This window comes from Lissotriton vulgaris, chromosome 6, assembly GCF_964263255.1.
Source record: "Lissotriton vulgaris chromosome 6, aLisVul1.2, whole genome shotgun sequence".
NCBI classification, from domain to species: Eukaryota; Metazoa; Chordata; class Amphibia; order Caudata; family Salamandridae; genus Lissotriton; species Lissotriton vulgaris.
The window spans coordinates 78079431-78096163 of NC_141694.1; the positions used below are offsets into that span (position 1 = coordinate 78079431).

Genomic DNA, 16733 nt, shown 5'->3' on the forward strand with positions numbered 1-16733 from the left:
GTTTCATCCACTCGGCAACTTCTTTCATTCCTTCGTGTAGGTTAGTTTTGGCGGTGCTGGGGTCGTTGGTGAGAGAAAGGATCAGTTGAGTGTCGTCCGCGTAGGAGATGAGGTTGTGTTGGCGTGCGATGGCCGCGAGGGGGCTCATGTATACGTTGAAGAGGGTGGGACTGAGTGAGGAACCTTGTGGAACGCCGCAGATGACTTCAGAGGCCTCGGACTTGAATGGTGGTAGGCGGACTCTTTGGGTTCTTCCGGTGAGGAACGAGGTGATCCATTCAAGAGCTTTTCCTTGGATTCCGATGTTATTGAGGCGTTGTAAAATGGTGCTGTGGCAGACTGTGTCGAAAGCTGCAGAGAGGTCGAGGAGGATGAGGGCGACTGTGTCTCCATTGTCCAGTAGAGTTCGAATGTCGTCTGTTGCTGCGATGAGGGCGGTCTCAGTGCTGTGTTTTGCTCGGAAGCCAGATTGTGAGGGGTCGAGGGATTTCTTGGCTTCGAGGAAGGCGGCGAGCTGGTTGTTGACAGCTTTCTCGATGACTTTGGCCGGGAATGGAAGAAGCGAGATGGGGCGGTGTCTTCAACTATTTTCTAAATTGGAGCAACTAAGGGAGTCCTGATTGATACAGGGGTCTTGTTCCAGATCCTGGGTGTATAAATGGAAAAGACCTGCTGCTTTGTTTTTCTTTGTTGATACTTTTTAGTCTGCAGTCTGATGGGGTCCTGGCTGCAGATGTGCTGAGAACCACCAGAGATGGTGAGCTTGGATGCTTTATAGGGTAGGGTGCAGGTTGCAATCACTTTGTTTGTGCTGCAGTTGGTTTTGGAGATGGTGTGGGTTGGCAAGGGGAGCCAATAGAGTTCTATCAGGATGGGGATTCAGTGCCTTGGAGGCATGAGCAGCTACTGTAATAGAAGGGCGAGCATTCTGTGTCAAGAGACGCGAGCTTTCAGTATCATGATGGCATGTGTATTCAGTGTTGTAGAGGCGTGAACATCCAGCGTCATGAAAGCGTGAGAATTTGGTGTCATGCAGACGTGAGCATTCAGTGTCATGGAGGAGGAAGCATGGTCATTTAGTGTCCTGTATGTTCAGAGGGTGTGGACATAGTGATAAGTGCCCTGTAAGTTCGAGGCATAGGTATACAGTTGTATACTCACATGAGGGGACAGCAGACATCTATTTGTGGGTTTTCCGAAAACTGGAGGAGCACTGAGCATCAGTTACTCACCTGGTATATCGCTCTTGCCAGGGCGATCCGAGCCTTCTGCCCTCCACTGAGTGTGACACCATTTTCCCCCACCTCAGTCTGGTCACCTTCTGGTAAAATCTAAAATAGAAAACACGAGCTAAGTATTGAAATATATATTGGACCGTTTCTTTTGTCGGTGTGCCTGGAATGCACATATACTATTTGCAACTATTGACCCAAGATTTAGAGAATTCCCCGTTCGATATGGAATAACATACAGCATTATTGTGATGCACGTTACCACATTTAGGGGGTCATTAGGATTGCGGATTTTCCGTATCCTCTGGGCCGGCGGAAGCCACCGCCGGCCCGTAGGATGCGGAAAATCCGCAGCGGACCCACCAAAGACCCACCACCACATTAGGATGGCTGGTGGGTCCTGGTTTCCGTCCACAGCTTTTCCTCCGCGGTTGGCTTACAACCGCGGCGGAAAAGCACTAATCTGGTGACGGTGTCTCTCAGACACCGTCAGCCAGATTAGGATGTGCCTGGAAACATGCTTTTCCGCGGCGGCTTTTCCGCCGTGGAAAAGCATGTGTAACTTCACTGCGGGGGCCCTTTGCGGGCCCACTAGGTGAAGTGGGGGTGGGGGGTGCACATGGGTGGGACCTATGGTACCCCCCTGCATTTGTATGCGGAAAGCGGCAGGTACCGCGCGGTGCCTGCCTCTTTCTGCATACAAATGCAACACCTGCATTTTTAACATTGCCGCGGGTGCAGCTTGAAGCTGCACCGCCACAATGTTAAAAATAGAGGATGTGACCGCCAGGGTGGCGGTCACATCCTAATTGCACAGGAGGGAACTCCGCATGCCATGCGGAGGTTCCCTCCTGCTCTGGGGTCGCGGACGGACGCAAGTCCGTCCGCGATCCTAATGAGGCCCCTAATGTGTACAAAATTATTACCGGCTACTTGTTTGTGGTAATCTGTCATGGTTTATTAGAGCAGAAAAGCAGTTTCTTCACTTATAATTTGGTAGGCGAGACCTTTTCTTGTGATCAGCGTTTACTGAGCAGTAACTATTAAGGTTACTCTCATTTACCGTTAGTGATGTGGTCCCAAAAAACATCTGCACTGAAATTCAAAGAAAAAATACTAACTTTTAGCACTTGACTCTCTCGGTGTGGGGTTAGAAATACAGAACCAGTACAACAGGGTTCTCCAACCTTTTCTTTATTAAGAGCTACTTATGTTCAATGAAAATCATCCTGAGCTAGTAATATTAATAGTAGTGTAGTGCAAACAACATTAAATTAGTGGCCACCCTTTGCAGTATTAGCATCAGTGATCACCTCAGTACATCAGGCAGGGCTTCCAGCAGTAACATAAAAAGGGTTTGTCAGTTCGGAATGCTTTTATATGGGTAATACAGAACAGTCATAGCTGCAACGTCCTTGGCACCAGGGTAATAATATTAGTATTAAGTCTGCCCAGCACAAAATGGTCTATTTATTTATTAAGGAGTTTTATATAGCGCTGGCCAGACCCGAAGGTATCGGAGCACTTTACAACAATCATAACGAGGGAGTCACACAATGTAGCAGTAGTATACACATTGGCTCATGGCGCTTCGGAAGTCTCAGCGTGCTGTACAGCATTAAAGCAAGGAAGTCATATAATATCCTAGTTGTGTGCACGTTGACTTGAGCTGCACCTCCTTCAGGGAGAGGAGGATAGAAGCAAGGGTCGGAGAGGTGGAGGAAGTCTATCACTCAAATATAAACTTTTTTTTTTTTTTTTTTTTTTACTTAAAAAAAAAAAATTGTCCTCATCTCACCTTAGACCAAGGCAGATTTTACAAGCAGAGTAGGTTGAACCTGGGAGCCCTGCGGCTCAATGCTTAGATCAAGGTCCCCCATGAGCTTCCTCACGTGGTTGAGGTCAGGTGTAATCATTGGACCAGGATTCGACAACCATAGATCTAACAGTTTATCAGGTGCAGACGGCGTCCCCAGACGAAAAGGGGAGACCAGATGTTTTCATGTGATTCTGTCCTGACTCCCTGGTCCAAACATGCCATATTCAACGCAGCCTTTACACAGTTTTCTCTATTGGGGGTAAGCAGATCTCCCTCCTGGCCAGGATAATAAGGTATAGTAGTAATCCCATATCAAACTGCGACAGCACCTCTCTTATAAAATCATTTGAACCAAAAATCACAAGATTGACATCCATTCCCAAATCTATGCCAAAAAATAGCTGTCAAAGTTTCCCCCACATTCTTCCAAAATAAACGTAATTCTATGCATTCGAAGAACATGTGGATATCATCGGCTTTATCGCTTTTATGTTTTGGATATTGTGGGGTCGGGACCGGGGCAAACTTAGCAATTCTAGCCGGAGTATAATAAAGCCTGTTTAGCACAAAAAAGTGATTCTTTTTTAACCTAGCAGGCTTTATAAATCTGTAAAGTAATTTTAGGGGGATTCAAATCGGACTTCTGTGGGGTGGGCAAGGGGAAGGGAGTTTCACACCGATGATTGGGACGGGGTCTCGCTATCCTCCGCTTCAAGCAATCTTGCATACCAGAGGGATATTTCTTTTTTCATTGGTTGCGGGTCTTGAAGTAGCTGTTCAAGATCCCAGTTCCCTTTAATTTCGCCCACTTCAGCCTCATACCATGATCTTAGCTGGAGGTACTTAAACCATGAGACGGTGGGGCCAATCTTAACTATTAACAGCTCCCATGGGAGTACCCCATCTATGTCCATCAGATCTGACCATCTCCACAAACCAGCCTTCCTTATAGGAGTCGCTAGGCTGTCATTCAAGCATTCTGGGGTCCCTGGTGAATCCCATATTGGGGCGAAATCAGAAAAATAACCTATAGCCCAGATTCGCCTCATTTTGTACCAGGTTGACAAGGCAGTTTTCAAGACCTTGAGGCGCACACGTTTAAAAAATCTGGGAACCCCGAATTTATACAGGAATCCTCCTTACCCGTTCACCCCCTCTACTGATACCATTTCCCCCAAAAACCTACCCCACTTAGTCTCTGCTGGTGTTGTTAACAACATCCTAATGCCCAAATGCCATTAGGTACCAGTTGATATCTGGTAAGGCCAAGCCGCCCTTTAAGAGCTTTCTTCTTAGTTTCTTCCAGGACAATCTTGCGCTTTTCTGCCCCCATATAAAGCTTCCAATTTTACCCTGGACTTTACTATGATTTTCTGTGGAAAAGTGAGAGGAATCGTGTTGAAAAGATATGTCAGTTTAGGGAGGACTGACATCTTTACTAGGTTTACCCTTCCGTAGATCGTCATAGGGAGGTTTTTCCACTTAGCAAAGAGATAATCTATGTACTTTTCAATTTTGACCAGATTTAAGAGGGGGATTTTCTTCAGGTTCTTCACTATTTTTATCCCGAGATATCTAAACTCCCCGCTTTCTGAGCCTCCCCTATAGGTTGTATTCCAACACATAATTTCGGTTTTGACCGAATTAGCAAGATATCCCGACAATGAGCCAAACTCCTGCAATAATGTCTCAATCCAAGGAATGGCAATGTTGGGGTCACTGGTATAGATGATAACATAATCTGCATAGAGTGCAATTTTACAGAGGTAATCTTGTGATTCAAATGGTCTGATTTTGTTATCTAACCTAATCATCTGTGCCAAGGGTTCAATATATATATTGAATAAGAGCGGGGATAAGGGGCATCCCTGCCTTGTTCCTCTCTGTATTTCGAAGCTAGGAATCAGGGAGCCATTTAGCAAGATTTTCACAGACGCCCCAGCGTAACATTTCTTTAGGGTCTGCACAAATATTGGGCCCATACCTGCAGTTTTTAACACCCCCCCATAGATAACTCCAGCACACTTGATCAAAAGACTTAGCAGCATCTAAGGCCACTACCGCTAAGGGATCGCCCCTGATCTCTGCTAGGGCGATGTTCCCGATCAACATTTGTGTTTGCTTCTGGGTGGATCTCCCGACCATGAAGCCTTTCTGATCGGTGTTTATTAGGTTTGGATCCAGTTTTGCCAACCTCCCTGCTAAAATGCCCATAAAGATCTTATAAATCGGCATTCAGCAGGGAGATTGGTCGATAGGAGTCTGCCAACAGGGGGTCTTTCCCTGGCTTCAATATTAAAACTATTGTGGCCTCTTTCCAAGATCTTGGGACCACCCCAGAGGTGCTGTAAACTGAATTAAAAAGTGTATGCAGAATGGGCAAAAGCTCGTCTGCTAATAATTTGTAAATTTAATTGGGGAGCGAGTCAAGGCCGGACGCTTTTTTATTTTTTGCCCTCTTAATTTGAGCCCCTATCTCCTCAATAGAGATAGGCGCTTCTAACGAATCGTTAGCAGCTTCGGTTAACACGGGTAGGCACTTGTCCCTTAACCATGAGCTAATTGCTTCAGGAGAAGGGGATATGTCCTCTCTATGCAGGGTTGAAAAGAGGGACCAAAGGCATTCCTGCATGCTTACTTGATTTAGTACCCTCACCATCTATGATAAATTCATTTATATAATTTTTTGCCGGGTCCAACCTTGCTGTCCAGGCCAATAATGCTCCAGCTCTTTCCCCGTATTCAAAATTCTCCATGTTCCGTGCTTGCCACTGGGCCTTGCATTTCTCATCTAGGAAAATCCTAAGATTCTGCCTGGCTTTCTCAAGTTCCTTCTCCAGCTCGTCCAAATCCTTAATATTCTCTAGATTAATGAGATTCCTTTCTTTTTCCAGAGCAGATATTCTTGACTCTAGGGACTGTAATTCAAGGGTCTTTTTTATTCTTATTTGGTTACCCAGCACCCCTCTCAAATTGGCTTTATATGCGTCCCAAACCTGATACATTAAGGTGGAGCCTTTATTGAAAGTAAAGTATTCGACGGTAGCCTCTTTAGTTGCCTGAATGATCCCTGAATCTGCCAAGAATTCTCTATTCAAAGTCCACCTTAATTGTGGGCATGAACTACTCATAGAGTATAAAAGGAGCAGAGGGGATGGTCTGAAAGATTACTTGGTGCTATAGAGATAGTGAGGATCTTATCTAGGGCATCTTTATTCATCAGGACATAATCTATCCTAGCAGAGTGAGGATACTTTTTCTATGGAAAGTGAAACCCTGTGCACTACCCATCTTAGCTCTCCATACGTCCACCAAATTGATGTTTAATAGGAGGTTTTTAAAGACCCTTCGGGATCTTGGAGATCCGATGGCATGACTGATTGGACCTATCCTTGACCGGGTCAAGCCGGACATTGTAATCGCCTCCCACTATTAGAGGAGGAGATGCTGAAATAAGGTTATCCTGTAATTTAGCCAGAAAAGAGGAATCATCCACGTTGGGACCATAGAAAGAGGAACAAGTCAGCCTTTCTCCTTCAAAATCCAACTGGGCGATAATCCATCTACCTGATTGGTCTGTTAAAACCGGTTTTATTTCACAGGAAAATCCCCTCTTGACCAAGATTGCCACCCCACGGCAGTTTATTGATTGTTGAGAGTGGCAAAAGCATTGTATCCACGGGAGTTTAGAGAAAATACTCTTGGACTCTATTTGGTTTAGGTGAGTTTCCTGCAGTAAGCAGACCTGAACTGGTAACATCGCTAGGTATTTAAAGATCAATCTTGTTTTCTGGGACATCTCAAACCATTTATATTCCACAAAATAAATTGAATATTACGCCCCCCCCCTTCATTTTGTCTTTCCACAATGAATTTCCCTACTTAGCGAGTAACACTTACAGTTTGGTCTAGATGGCCAGTGAGATGAGAGATTTTTTTTTTTAAAAAATTCTGCCACCCTGTGCCCCACCACTCCCCCACCCATCCCTCCCCCCTTCCCTCCCTACGCCCTCATGACCCCCTGACCCCCTTACACCCTGAGGAACCCTACCTTCCAAAAGGCAAATGCCTATTCGGGCTCTACCCCTCTATAGGCTTAAAAATAAACATCAAAAAATAATTGTAAACTGGCGGCTTGACTCGAGGCATTACATTGGACTTCTGTCCTCCCCCCTCATAGACCTCCGTTCTTATCATGCTGAATTTTTGCAATTAAAGTGTTGAATTCTTGTGGTGAGCGGATTATGTGCATGTGGTTATTCCACATAACGTGCAGCGTGTCTAGGAACCTCAGTTGAGCCTTCGCCCCCAACCCATTCAACTCTGATAGTCTTTTCCCCAATTCCCACTGTCTTTCCGCGATGTGGGAATGTCCGATCTGATAAAGAAGGAAAAAGGAGACTGTTCTGAGAATGGAGAAGGGATAGCACCTTCCTTTAGGGCAGCAGATAGAATCTGTTCTTTTACTGAATAGGATAAAAAGTTGACCAAGATTTTCCGGGGTTTCGACCGACCAGGGTTTCTTTTAAAAGGGTCTCTATGGACTCTCTGTATTTCGTAGCTTAAATCTATTCCGGGGTGGTCCTTCAGAACTGTGCGCTTCAATAGAGAGATCAGAAAACTCTTGATGTCATCTCCCTCCATTGCTTCTGGGATATTCAAAATGTTCAGGTTATTTCTCCTTGAGTGGTTTTTCAGCCTCTCAAGATCGTCTTTGAGAGCTTTATTCAGAATCAATAGTTTTTCCAGCTGTGACGTGATAGCCTCCATCGCGATCTTAATCTTGGGGATTTCCTCTTCAATTGAATCAGCCCTTGCGGTAACTAGTTCCAGTTTCTGGGCTAGCAACTCACAGGAGGATCGGATGGCAGCCTGCTTTGCCTCAGAAACCAAGAATCTATTCGCCAAATCGGCTTAGTTTGCTTTGGAGACTGTAAATCTGTTTGCCATCTCGTCCTTCAGGGCAAATAGGATATCCGCCAACGAGTGAGAGGTTGGAGTTGGGGGTGAAGGATGTTGAGCTTTTGGTGTACTGGCTGGAGGAGCTGCTCAGGTCCTCCACCTGTCCTTTAACTGGCTCTTTATTTTGCTCTCCTAATAATGGCTCTGACGATTCTTGCTTATCCATTCCAAGCCCTTCCTCCCAGAGTTGAACTTGTTGCTTTCCCTGTAACTGGTTCAGCCCCTGGTCGTCCTCTTCCTGCTGGTCCAGAATGGAATATCTATTCACAAGGGTGATAGTTGGGTGCACTTCTAAATCTGGATTAGAATTTATAGTACATTCTGCTGAGTTGACTGCGGCTCTTGACTCAGGGAGGGGGCTTTCCCTCTGCACACAGTTCTGTTTGCTTTCCTTGGCCTCCACCATTGATCCTTTCTGCCCTTTCGAGGGTGAGAGGGGAGCGGAGACAGGTGAAGGGGACAGAGCGGGCTCTAATCTTAGTGTAGATGCCACTTTGGGACTAGATGGGACTTGTTGTTGAAGTCGAGGATTCAAATTTGTGGCGGTGAGAGACATGACCTGGTAATAGGATTTCAGTGAAGGGATAATTCTTACTTTAGTCCCTACAGATTTCTTTTCCTTTAGTTTCGCCTTACCCCTTTGCGATTTTAAAAAGGCAGGTGTCGCTGGGGCTCCTAAACTCCCCTCCTGTTTGATCTGTTTTCCCTTCCTAGTCAAGATGTTAACTTCAGCTACAGGCGGGGAGACTCGCTGCGGAATAATCGAATGAGTGATCAACCTATTTGAGACTGAGTATGCCGCCCTAGCCCTTAATGAATATCTAGTAAGTTTAGGGGGAGGAGTACCCTCTTGCGCAAAGACCCCGCTCTCCATGCATTCGAAAAGCACTTCACCTAAAATAGACCCCTCTGCCATTTCCAGTATGCCTTTTCTATTGCTGGGGAAAATTTTAATTATTTATTCTTCGTTAAATCCACAGTAGCCACCTCTACACCCAGGGATACTGTTCCCACCGGCAAGCAATGTGGCCCAAAAAATTCCAGCAAACAGACCGAGCACACCCCAGCCTGGGATCCTGGCCAGCTCTTCCTGCACCCTGTCCCAGCCCTCTCTGCCTGCTCCCGGGGTGAATGTGGAATATCCGGGACAAGAACGCCATCTGAGCAGTAGTGCGACGATACGAGCAGCCGCCCGCTCTGTTTCAAAACATCTGCCGCATTTCCCCACCTCCAACTCTGCAGTTGTCGTCCGCTCCACGCCCACTCCTCACCAGCACCTCAGGGGCGATCCAGCCTTCTACTCGCCCGACCCCACCACGCACACTGGGACCGAATCCGAGGGGCAGGCTCCCTGCGCCGACTCCACTGCAGCCGCTGTAGCCGTAGGTGCCAACAGGGAAACAGGTACCGGTACCGATGAACAAAATTGAGATTCCCCATTTGTAGACACTGATATGGGGGGTTTGTACTTAGATTTGCCTCGATCTCACGCCGCCATTGGGAGCCCGGAGAGGAGCGCCCGCGGCCGTTCAGTCAGCAGCCGCCATGTTCCCCGAGGAACGTGTTCTGATATAGCCTGTGCACTGGGGAGATTTGTGCTGGACTCAAATATAAACTTCAAATAGATTTTGGAAATGCAACCATGTTTTCCTCCAAATATCAGATTAGGAGTTGTAAAGATACACACATTTTCATTTCTAATACCCTTTTCAGTGTTGGTATACAAATATAAATTCAGACAAACAAAAGCTTCTACTTTAGTATGCTGGGTTGCACACAGGAAAGCTACTATTAGGTAGCAGGAGTTGTGTTGATTTGAAAATTAATGATGGACTGGTCAGTCCATGTGAGCAGTATGGTGGAGTTGTATTTGATGCTGTCTCCTGTATGAAAGATGGAGTCCAGTGTGTGTGCTGTGGTGTGTGTTGGTTCTGGGACGAGCTTAATGAGGCCGATGTTGCTCAAGCTTTCGAGGAGTGCGCTGGAGCAGGGGCTGTTTCGGTCTTCCGGGTGAAAGTTGAGGCCTCCAAGGAGAAAGTAGGCTCTGAGTCAATGGTGAGAGGAGCGATAAAGTTAATGATGAGTTTAGTAAAGGTGGCTCGTGGTCCGGGTATTTGGTAGGCGAGGGTTCCGTTCATGGAGAAGCTTTCAGGGATTTGCAGCTAGTGCTCCATGAATGGGGTGGTGTTCTCTGGGGATGTTGTGCATTTGATAGATTCCTTGTAGATGACAGCAAGTCCTTCTACTGACTTGTAAAGGGGGTCCTGTTGAGCGGTCTTGTAGCCTGCTGGGATTACTGTGACGATGTCAGGAGCTGATAAGGGGTTGGGCATAATCTCTGTGATAAAGAGAATGTCGGGTGTGTCGCTACTCAGCAGGTCCCATATTTCAGTTGTGTGTTTGCTAAGTGATCGTGTGTTGAGAAGCAAGCATGCAAGTGGGTGTTTAATGTGAGGGTTTGCTGTGGCGAGTGGTGTAGGGTGGGGGTGTAGTTATTGGTTCTTGTGTGGTGTGTGTGTTAGGAGAGGGAGTTGAGGGTGTTGTCAGTTTTTGTGTGGAACTGTGGGTGTGCTGCTGTTGGTGAACCAGCAATGGGCACAGGTGAAATGTTCTACCATGGTGTGCGGCACAGCAGCAGTTGTGGAAACAATGTCTGGGGTCTACCGACCTAAGGAGTGCAAGGGCTGTTGCCAGTGTGGGCTGCAACATGAAGGTTTAATATTGATATCAGTTAGTATACAGAAGGTGGAGGTAGATAAATGTGGGAATCGGTTAGTGCTACTTTGCAAAGAATGATGACCAAGGTTGATCTTTGTAGATGGCCAGAATTCAGTCCAAATTTGAAGTTGAAACTCAACTTACCCATCTCCATTTACTGCATATTGAATGTTATCTAGTGGAGAATATGTTTGTGTCCTGGTTCTTCTACATCCATGTATTGAATCATAAACCTTTAAAGGGGGTCCTCAAAAAGACTCACAATTCACCCTCTCCTAGGGATCAGACCACCACTAAGCACTGTGGGCTATTTTCAATTATCGGCAAGTGCGACACATAACCGAGATCTGTGTATGGTTCACATCTAGTCAGCAGGGCCTAAAAACGCTGGTTTCAGTTAGCCAAAGGAATGTCTAAAAAGTTCAGTCCTCAGACGTTTCCTAAAACAAAGAGGCCTGGGACTGCTCTCTATGTGTTGAATTGAGGATGATTCAAGAGTGTCAGCTCTCATATTCCTAATGACTATCTGGGGGCTTCTGGGATAGGACAGGAGGAGTTGCGTCTATTATCTGAATTCCTAACAAGATGCAGAGTGCAGCCTCACCAACAAATGTAACTGGAGGTGTTTTAAGATTTAGGATGTAGTATCAGAAGAGAGATAACTGGGGTTGGTCTACCCAGATGTAGAAATCACCCACAATAATGGGAATAAAAGAGAAGGCCAGCCATGCAGCTGGCATAATCACTGCCACAATTCAATCCAATGCAAGTCAATGATTTTACGTTTCTGTGACATACAGTACGATGCATGCATCTGGACTATTACTCACACTGAGATCATACGTTAGCGCACAGGCCTCAACCACTTCCTGGTAGAAACTGGCATTCAACATTTTCCCAAACAGGATGTTCTCTCTCACTGTAGCAAACTGTATCCAAGGCTCCTGTGCCACAAAGCCGAATCCATGCTCTTGATCGGAGATGAATACACTGCCACCTTTTCTGAAACAAAATTAAGCAACACCAGACATACTGAAGTGCAAAGACTCGAGTAGCAAGGATTGTTCTTCAAAATGCTTGGTGCCACAGTGGAAGGGGAATTGAGTTTTTCATAATAGTGGAATTAAGCATAAACGTCAGTTATTTGTAATAAAGTACTATTTACAAAGGTTGCTTAGCTCAGGTTTCTTCTCAGTCATGCCTTCTGGTGTCAATTCATACTTGAAGAATATTTAAGTATATTTGTTATAATATGGCACCCATAGAAAGATGCATAAGGTTTTTTCCAGGTACCTCTAACTGCAGGGTGACAACGCATGATGATGTTATCTTGTATAATACATTGGGGATCTAAATGAATGAGGACAACACAAGAATGACTCAAACAAAGGCAGTACAGACATATGTGATGTGATGTGATGTGATGTGGAACTTTTATAGCGCACTATCACTCCGAAGAGCATCTTGGCGCTTTTGACTTGTGTATTCCAGATAGTGAGCGTTGTAATACTCACATTGGCGATCAGATTCTAGACCAGGGTATTGCAGGTTGTGTCTGCCATGCTGTAGATCCAGGTTTTAAGAGCTTTCCTAAATTTACTTTCGCAAGTAATTTCACGAATTTGGTAGGGGAGTTTATTCCAGGCTTTAGCTCCTCTAACCGCTAAGGATTTTCCTCCTCTCGTGACGAGCCTGAATTTTGGAACAACCATCAGATTGGCTGTTGCCGATCTTATCTCACGGCGGGGGTAATAGCGAATGAAATTTTTTGACAGATATTGTGGGCCTCGTTTATGAAAGGCCCTAAAAGTAATCATTAGGACCTTAAACAGGATCCACTTTTGGATGGGGAGCCAATGAAGCATATTAAGTGCTGCGGAAGCTGAAGTTTTCCTAGGCATTTTCAGCACTAGTCTTGCCGCAGCATGTTGGACCATTTGTAGTTTATGTAGGGCTGCTTTGTTTGCCCCCGCATATAAACTGTTACAATAATCCAACCTGGATATAATTAATGCCACTGCTACTGTTCGTCTGGCTGATAAGGGAAGAAAGGTAAATATCAGACTGGCCTTCTCAGATCTAAAACTGAATGCAAGACAAAAATGTTGCAAAGCCTGCAATACCTCTGTAGATATCTCTACGTGAGGTTAATGCTACATGCTTGCTTCTCAGCAGGCCTGTTAAGTCTCTTATCTTTCTAGGGGGTTATGACGACATTGTGAATTATAAACTTCACGTAGGCTTACGTATTTTTAAATAGGCGACTAGCTTGCATTAGATATATTTTTTTCTAGTAGGCTCCCAGACATCAGTATATCCTCTTTTACCGTGGGTACTGAGCTCCTGCCATCAAAGACTGCCATAAGCCTCAGGGTGGTATTTCATTTCACAGTTTACTCCTCCTAAATCAAACTAAATGATAGAAAACGATTTTAATGAATGTTAAGGTTACAACTGGTGCACTCTACACGTTGATAAATAAGGGTATGGATTGCTAATTTGAAAGGGCATGCCGTTTTTGTTTGAAGGACTTTTTTGTCTAGAAAAAAGATCCAAATGGTGGAACAGAAGATGAGATTTGAAGAACTCTCACACGCCTGGCAGATGTTATGGCGATTAGGAGCTCCGTTTTAAGCGACTTTAACACGTGAAGGTGAACTGTGCATAGGCTCAAAAGACAAGAACACCAGGGAGGTAAAGCCAAGTTGAAAGGGACACCAAGATTCAAGAACCTATTCCACAGCAATACCCTGACTACGCCAATAACTGTCTTTGAAAAGTCCATAAACACTGGATGCAAAGTCTGAGCAGTCCGCACCATTACCTGACTGGGTGTAAGTGCCAATGCCAATGCATGGCGTGTTCTGGATAATTCCTTTTTCAAACCTGTCTGTGTGAAAGTTATGATGTAATATTTGGCTTGGGACCCGCCGGGAAAGCAACCAATAGCTCCAGGGTTATTTTTTTAATCTATTACTGGCACACATCAACAACTGGATACATGCACAGTGGTCATAAAAAGAAGCCAAAATCAATGCCCGCCACTGAAGATACGGGTTAATGATGTCACTGGACCATCAATTTAATCCAGCCGCACTGGAAGCTTTGGGTGCCTGAAAGAGCTTAATCTTTTTGATGTAAGACATATCAATGCTGAGATAATCCATACAGAGAAAGGCTAGGTGTTGGTGCTTGCTAGTAAAAGTACCTAGACCAACTGGTCAAAGTTGATTCTGCATAGATTCAATTGAAGTAAACTAAATATCTTTATTTAACTGGACGATGTCATTAGCTGACGACTCAATTAGGAGGTTGGGAAAAGTACCTTAGATCTCACCAAGAGTATTAGGAAATCCCTATGCTAGAAAACAGACTGGTGTAATATAGCCCTTTTCAAATAAAAAAACATATTTAATCAATTGAAGCTACTTTGAAGAAGCACCAGCAAAGTTTCAAAGGTTTCACGGAAGTTCTGCTACAAGGCCATTAAGAATATGCAGTGGTTGATTTGCATGATATTGTGATTTGTAGGCCAAATAGGAGAGATCACATTGAACATAAAGGAAGAGCACTATTAATGCTGAGGCACCTGAAGATCTTGATGTGGACTAGTTGTTCCATGGAGAACACCATCAGTATAGCCTTTGAAAGGAGGTGCGCTGCACATTAAAGAATAACTACCTGACTCAACTCATTTAAAATTGTTACCTGTTCAGTTCCCCAGTGAGTGCTGCTAGCAGAGAACTTTTCCCACAGCCGACTTTTCCGACAACCCCGACTAGTGAACCCTGAAGGGGGGGAAATTAACAGGAAAAAATGATCACTAAGGGAGTCCAAATCTTGACAAGTACAGGGCATGAAAGAGAACCCCCCTTTATCTGAATCACTCATCGAAAATATGTTGAGGCCAGTATTTACCAAAAGAGCTAGCTGCAGAAATTGTACAATTGTTTTCTAATTGCCATATACCCACATTCGAATTTTCCATTCACATTTGATGCTAATATGCAACTTTGCTAGATTACACATTTAAAATTGTAGAACGTGTAAACCAAAAGAAAAACCTGTTAAACATTTTGAAGTCACAAAAAAATACTTTTCTTCCTTCTAACAACCCTTCACAAGCATTTTGTGATAGCATCCATTGCTAATTTCTTAACAAAATACGGAACATCAGAAACTTGATTCCATCAGAAATGGTCAATGGAAAAAGATTCCAGTAGCAGAAAATCAGCTGTAAAGCTCTCCCCCTGCTGCCCAGATACAACTTTTGTCATAGAAGTAACCTGTGAAAATGTGCAGTGCCCCTAAAAACTCTGCTCCACCTGATGACTGAGGCCAATGAGCGTTATCGTCAATTGCTGCCCTTGCTCTGGATTGCATTGCAGAATTTTACAAAATAGATAGGATCTCTCCCTGCTCAAAAGACAAACGTCTCTGAAAAATCGTCACAGACCAATGTTATTAATATATCGAAGACAACCAAGCAATAAGGTGTCTGCCTCCAGTACCCACATCCAAGATACCCAACTTTTATGCAGGGAAAAGAATGTTGCCATTCCTTTCTTGCTAGATTTGAGTGCCGCATTTGACACAATGATCACACAACCCTCTTCGTGAGATTTAACCAGCTTAAGGGAATCCCGGATCCAGCAATCACTTGGACAGAATCATTCATTTGAGAATGCTACAAATAAGGAGAAATGGACACAGACGTCTACAACAAGAGGCTCAACAGAGGGATCACAAAATGACAACTAAACTCACTACCAGTCGGATCTTACAAGGGCACAGATTTATAAGTAACAGCTTGTGTTTAATATAGTGCTTTATATGATATGTCTGCAGTTTATAAGCACTGTAAAAAACACATATTTCAATCCTATGCAACTTATTGTACCTCAAAAAGGATGGAAGGCTAAGCTGGATTTGCATAGATGAAAACTTGTGACTTTCAGATTATCGCTTGTTCACTAAGACACCTTGCTGATTATGATGTACTGATGGTAAACGGTGACAATTAAAGGTAAAATAAAGTTTGAAGTATCTCAGTGTACCTGAGACAAAGTTGTGCATGAATTAATGCAAAAGTAGAAGAGGTTAATGGTTCAAAGACCAAAGTAGTTTACTTTGGTGGCAAACCAAAGGTTAATCTCCCTGATTCAAGAGTTTCCCTTCCACAGGATCGACAGCACGCAGAGATAAAGCCAAGAATTTAGGCAATATTTAGAGAACATCACCTTTACTCCTCAAGTGGATTATGTCTTAAGACAAACAAGACCCCTTTACAAGCAGGTCACAAACATCGCAGTCATTTTCGCCATCCCCAAAAAAAAGGTCATAGCAGGGATCCTAAATTGGAATATTGGAGTTGTCTTTATTCAAGAGTGCAGCAAAGGATGCATAGCACTCTGTAGCTTCTACAGAACTTTCCAGACAGAGTCATTACTGATATAAGACAGAGTGCATCATCCCTTTCCCTAAAGAGTTTCATTCATTTCCCATCTCTACTATAACTGACTTCAGGAGATGAGATGAATCCTACTTCCAGCCCTGAGTTGACCATAAGATTCAGAAACCTGCAGCCAACACTCGAACCACTAGCAGAATAAATATGGTAGAGATCTATTCTCTCTTCCGGTATTGTAAATATGGTAAAGATTCATTTTGAGCTGCTGTACGGTAAACTGCAATTTAATAGCAATGTATCGGACCCCAAAGACTAGTAAACGTCTCTGAGCTCCAGTCAGCTTTGAGATGATGGCAAATACAAAGTTCCTATGAACCGTGATTCTAAGGTTTCAGTTCAACAGTAACCCTGTCCAGAGTCCAGAAGCACTAATAAGCTTCAATAACTTAGTATCTCCTACAAATAAAGTTGCAATATACATGGACAACTATACAAGTTTTCTTCACCCCATCAATCCATGGATAGGAAATTGCATTCTCAATATTTTTACATCAATTGTATTTGTGGATCAATAAAATTGCTGAGACCACTC

General features: G+C 44.2%; 1 protein-coding gene across 2 annotated transcripts in view; it reads right to left on the minus strand.

Moving 5' to 3' along the window:
- Positions 1 to 16733, minus strand: part of LOC147706822 (ATP-binding cassette sub-family C member 10-like) — a 389662-nt gene that overhangs the window by 244319 nt on the left and 128610 nt on the right. For both annotated transcript variants that reach the window (XM_086925955.1, XM_086925954.1), the window contains exons 7-9: positions 14440 to 14519; positions 11562 to 11733; positions 1233 to 1331 (exon numbers count right to left, since the gene is read on the minus strand). In XM_086925955.1, the coding sequence (XP_086782081.1) occupies positions 1233 to 1331; positions 11562 to 11733; positions 14440 to 14519 (351 nt within the window). The remainder of the gene's footprint in view (positions 1 to 1232; positions 1332 to 11561; positions 11734 to 14439; positions 14520 to 16733) is intronic.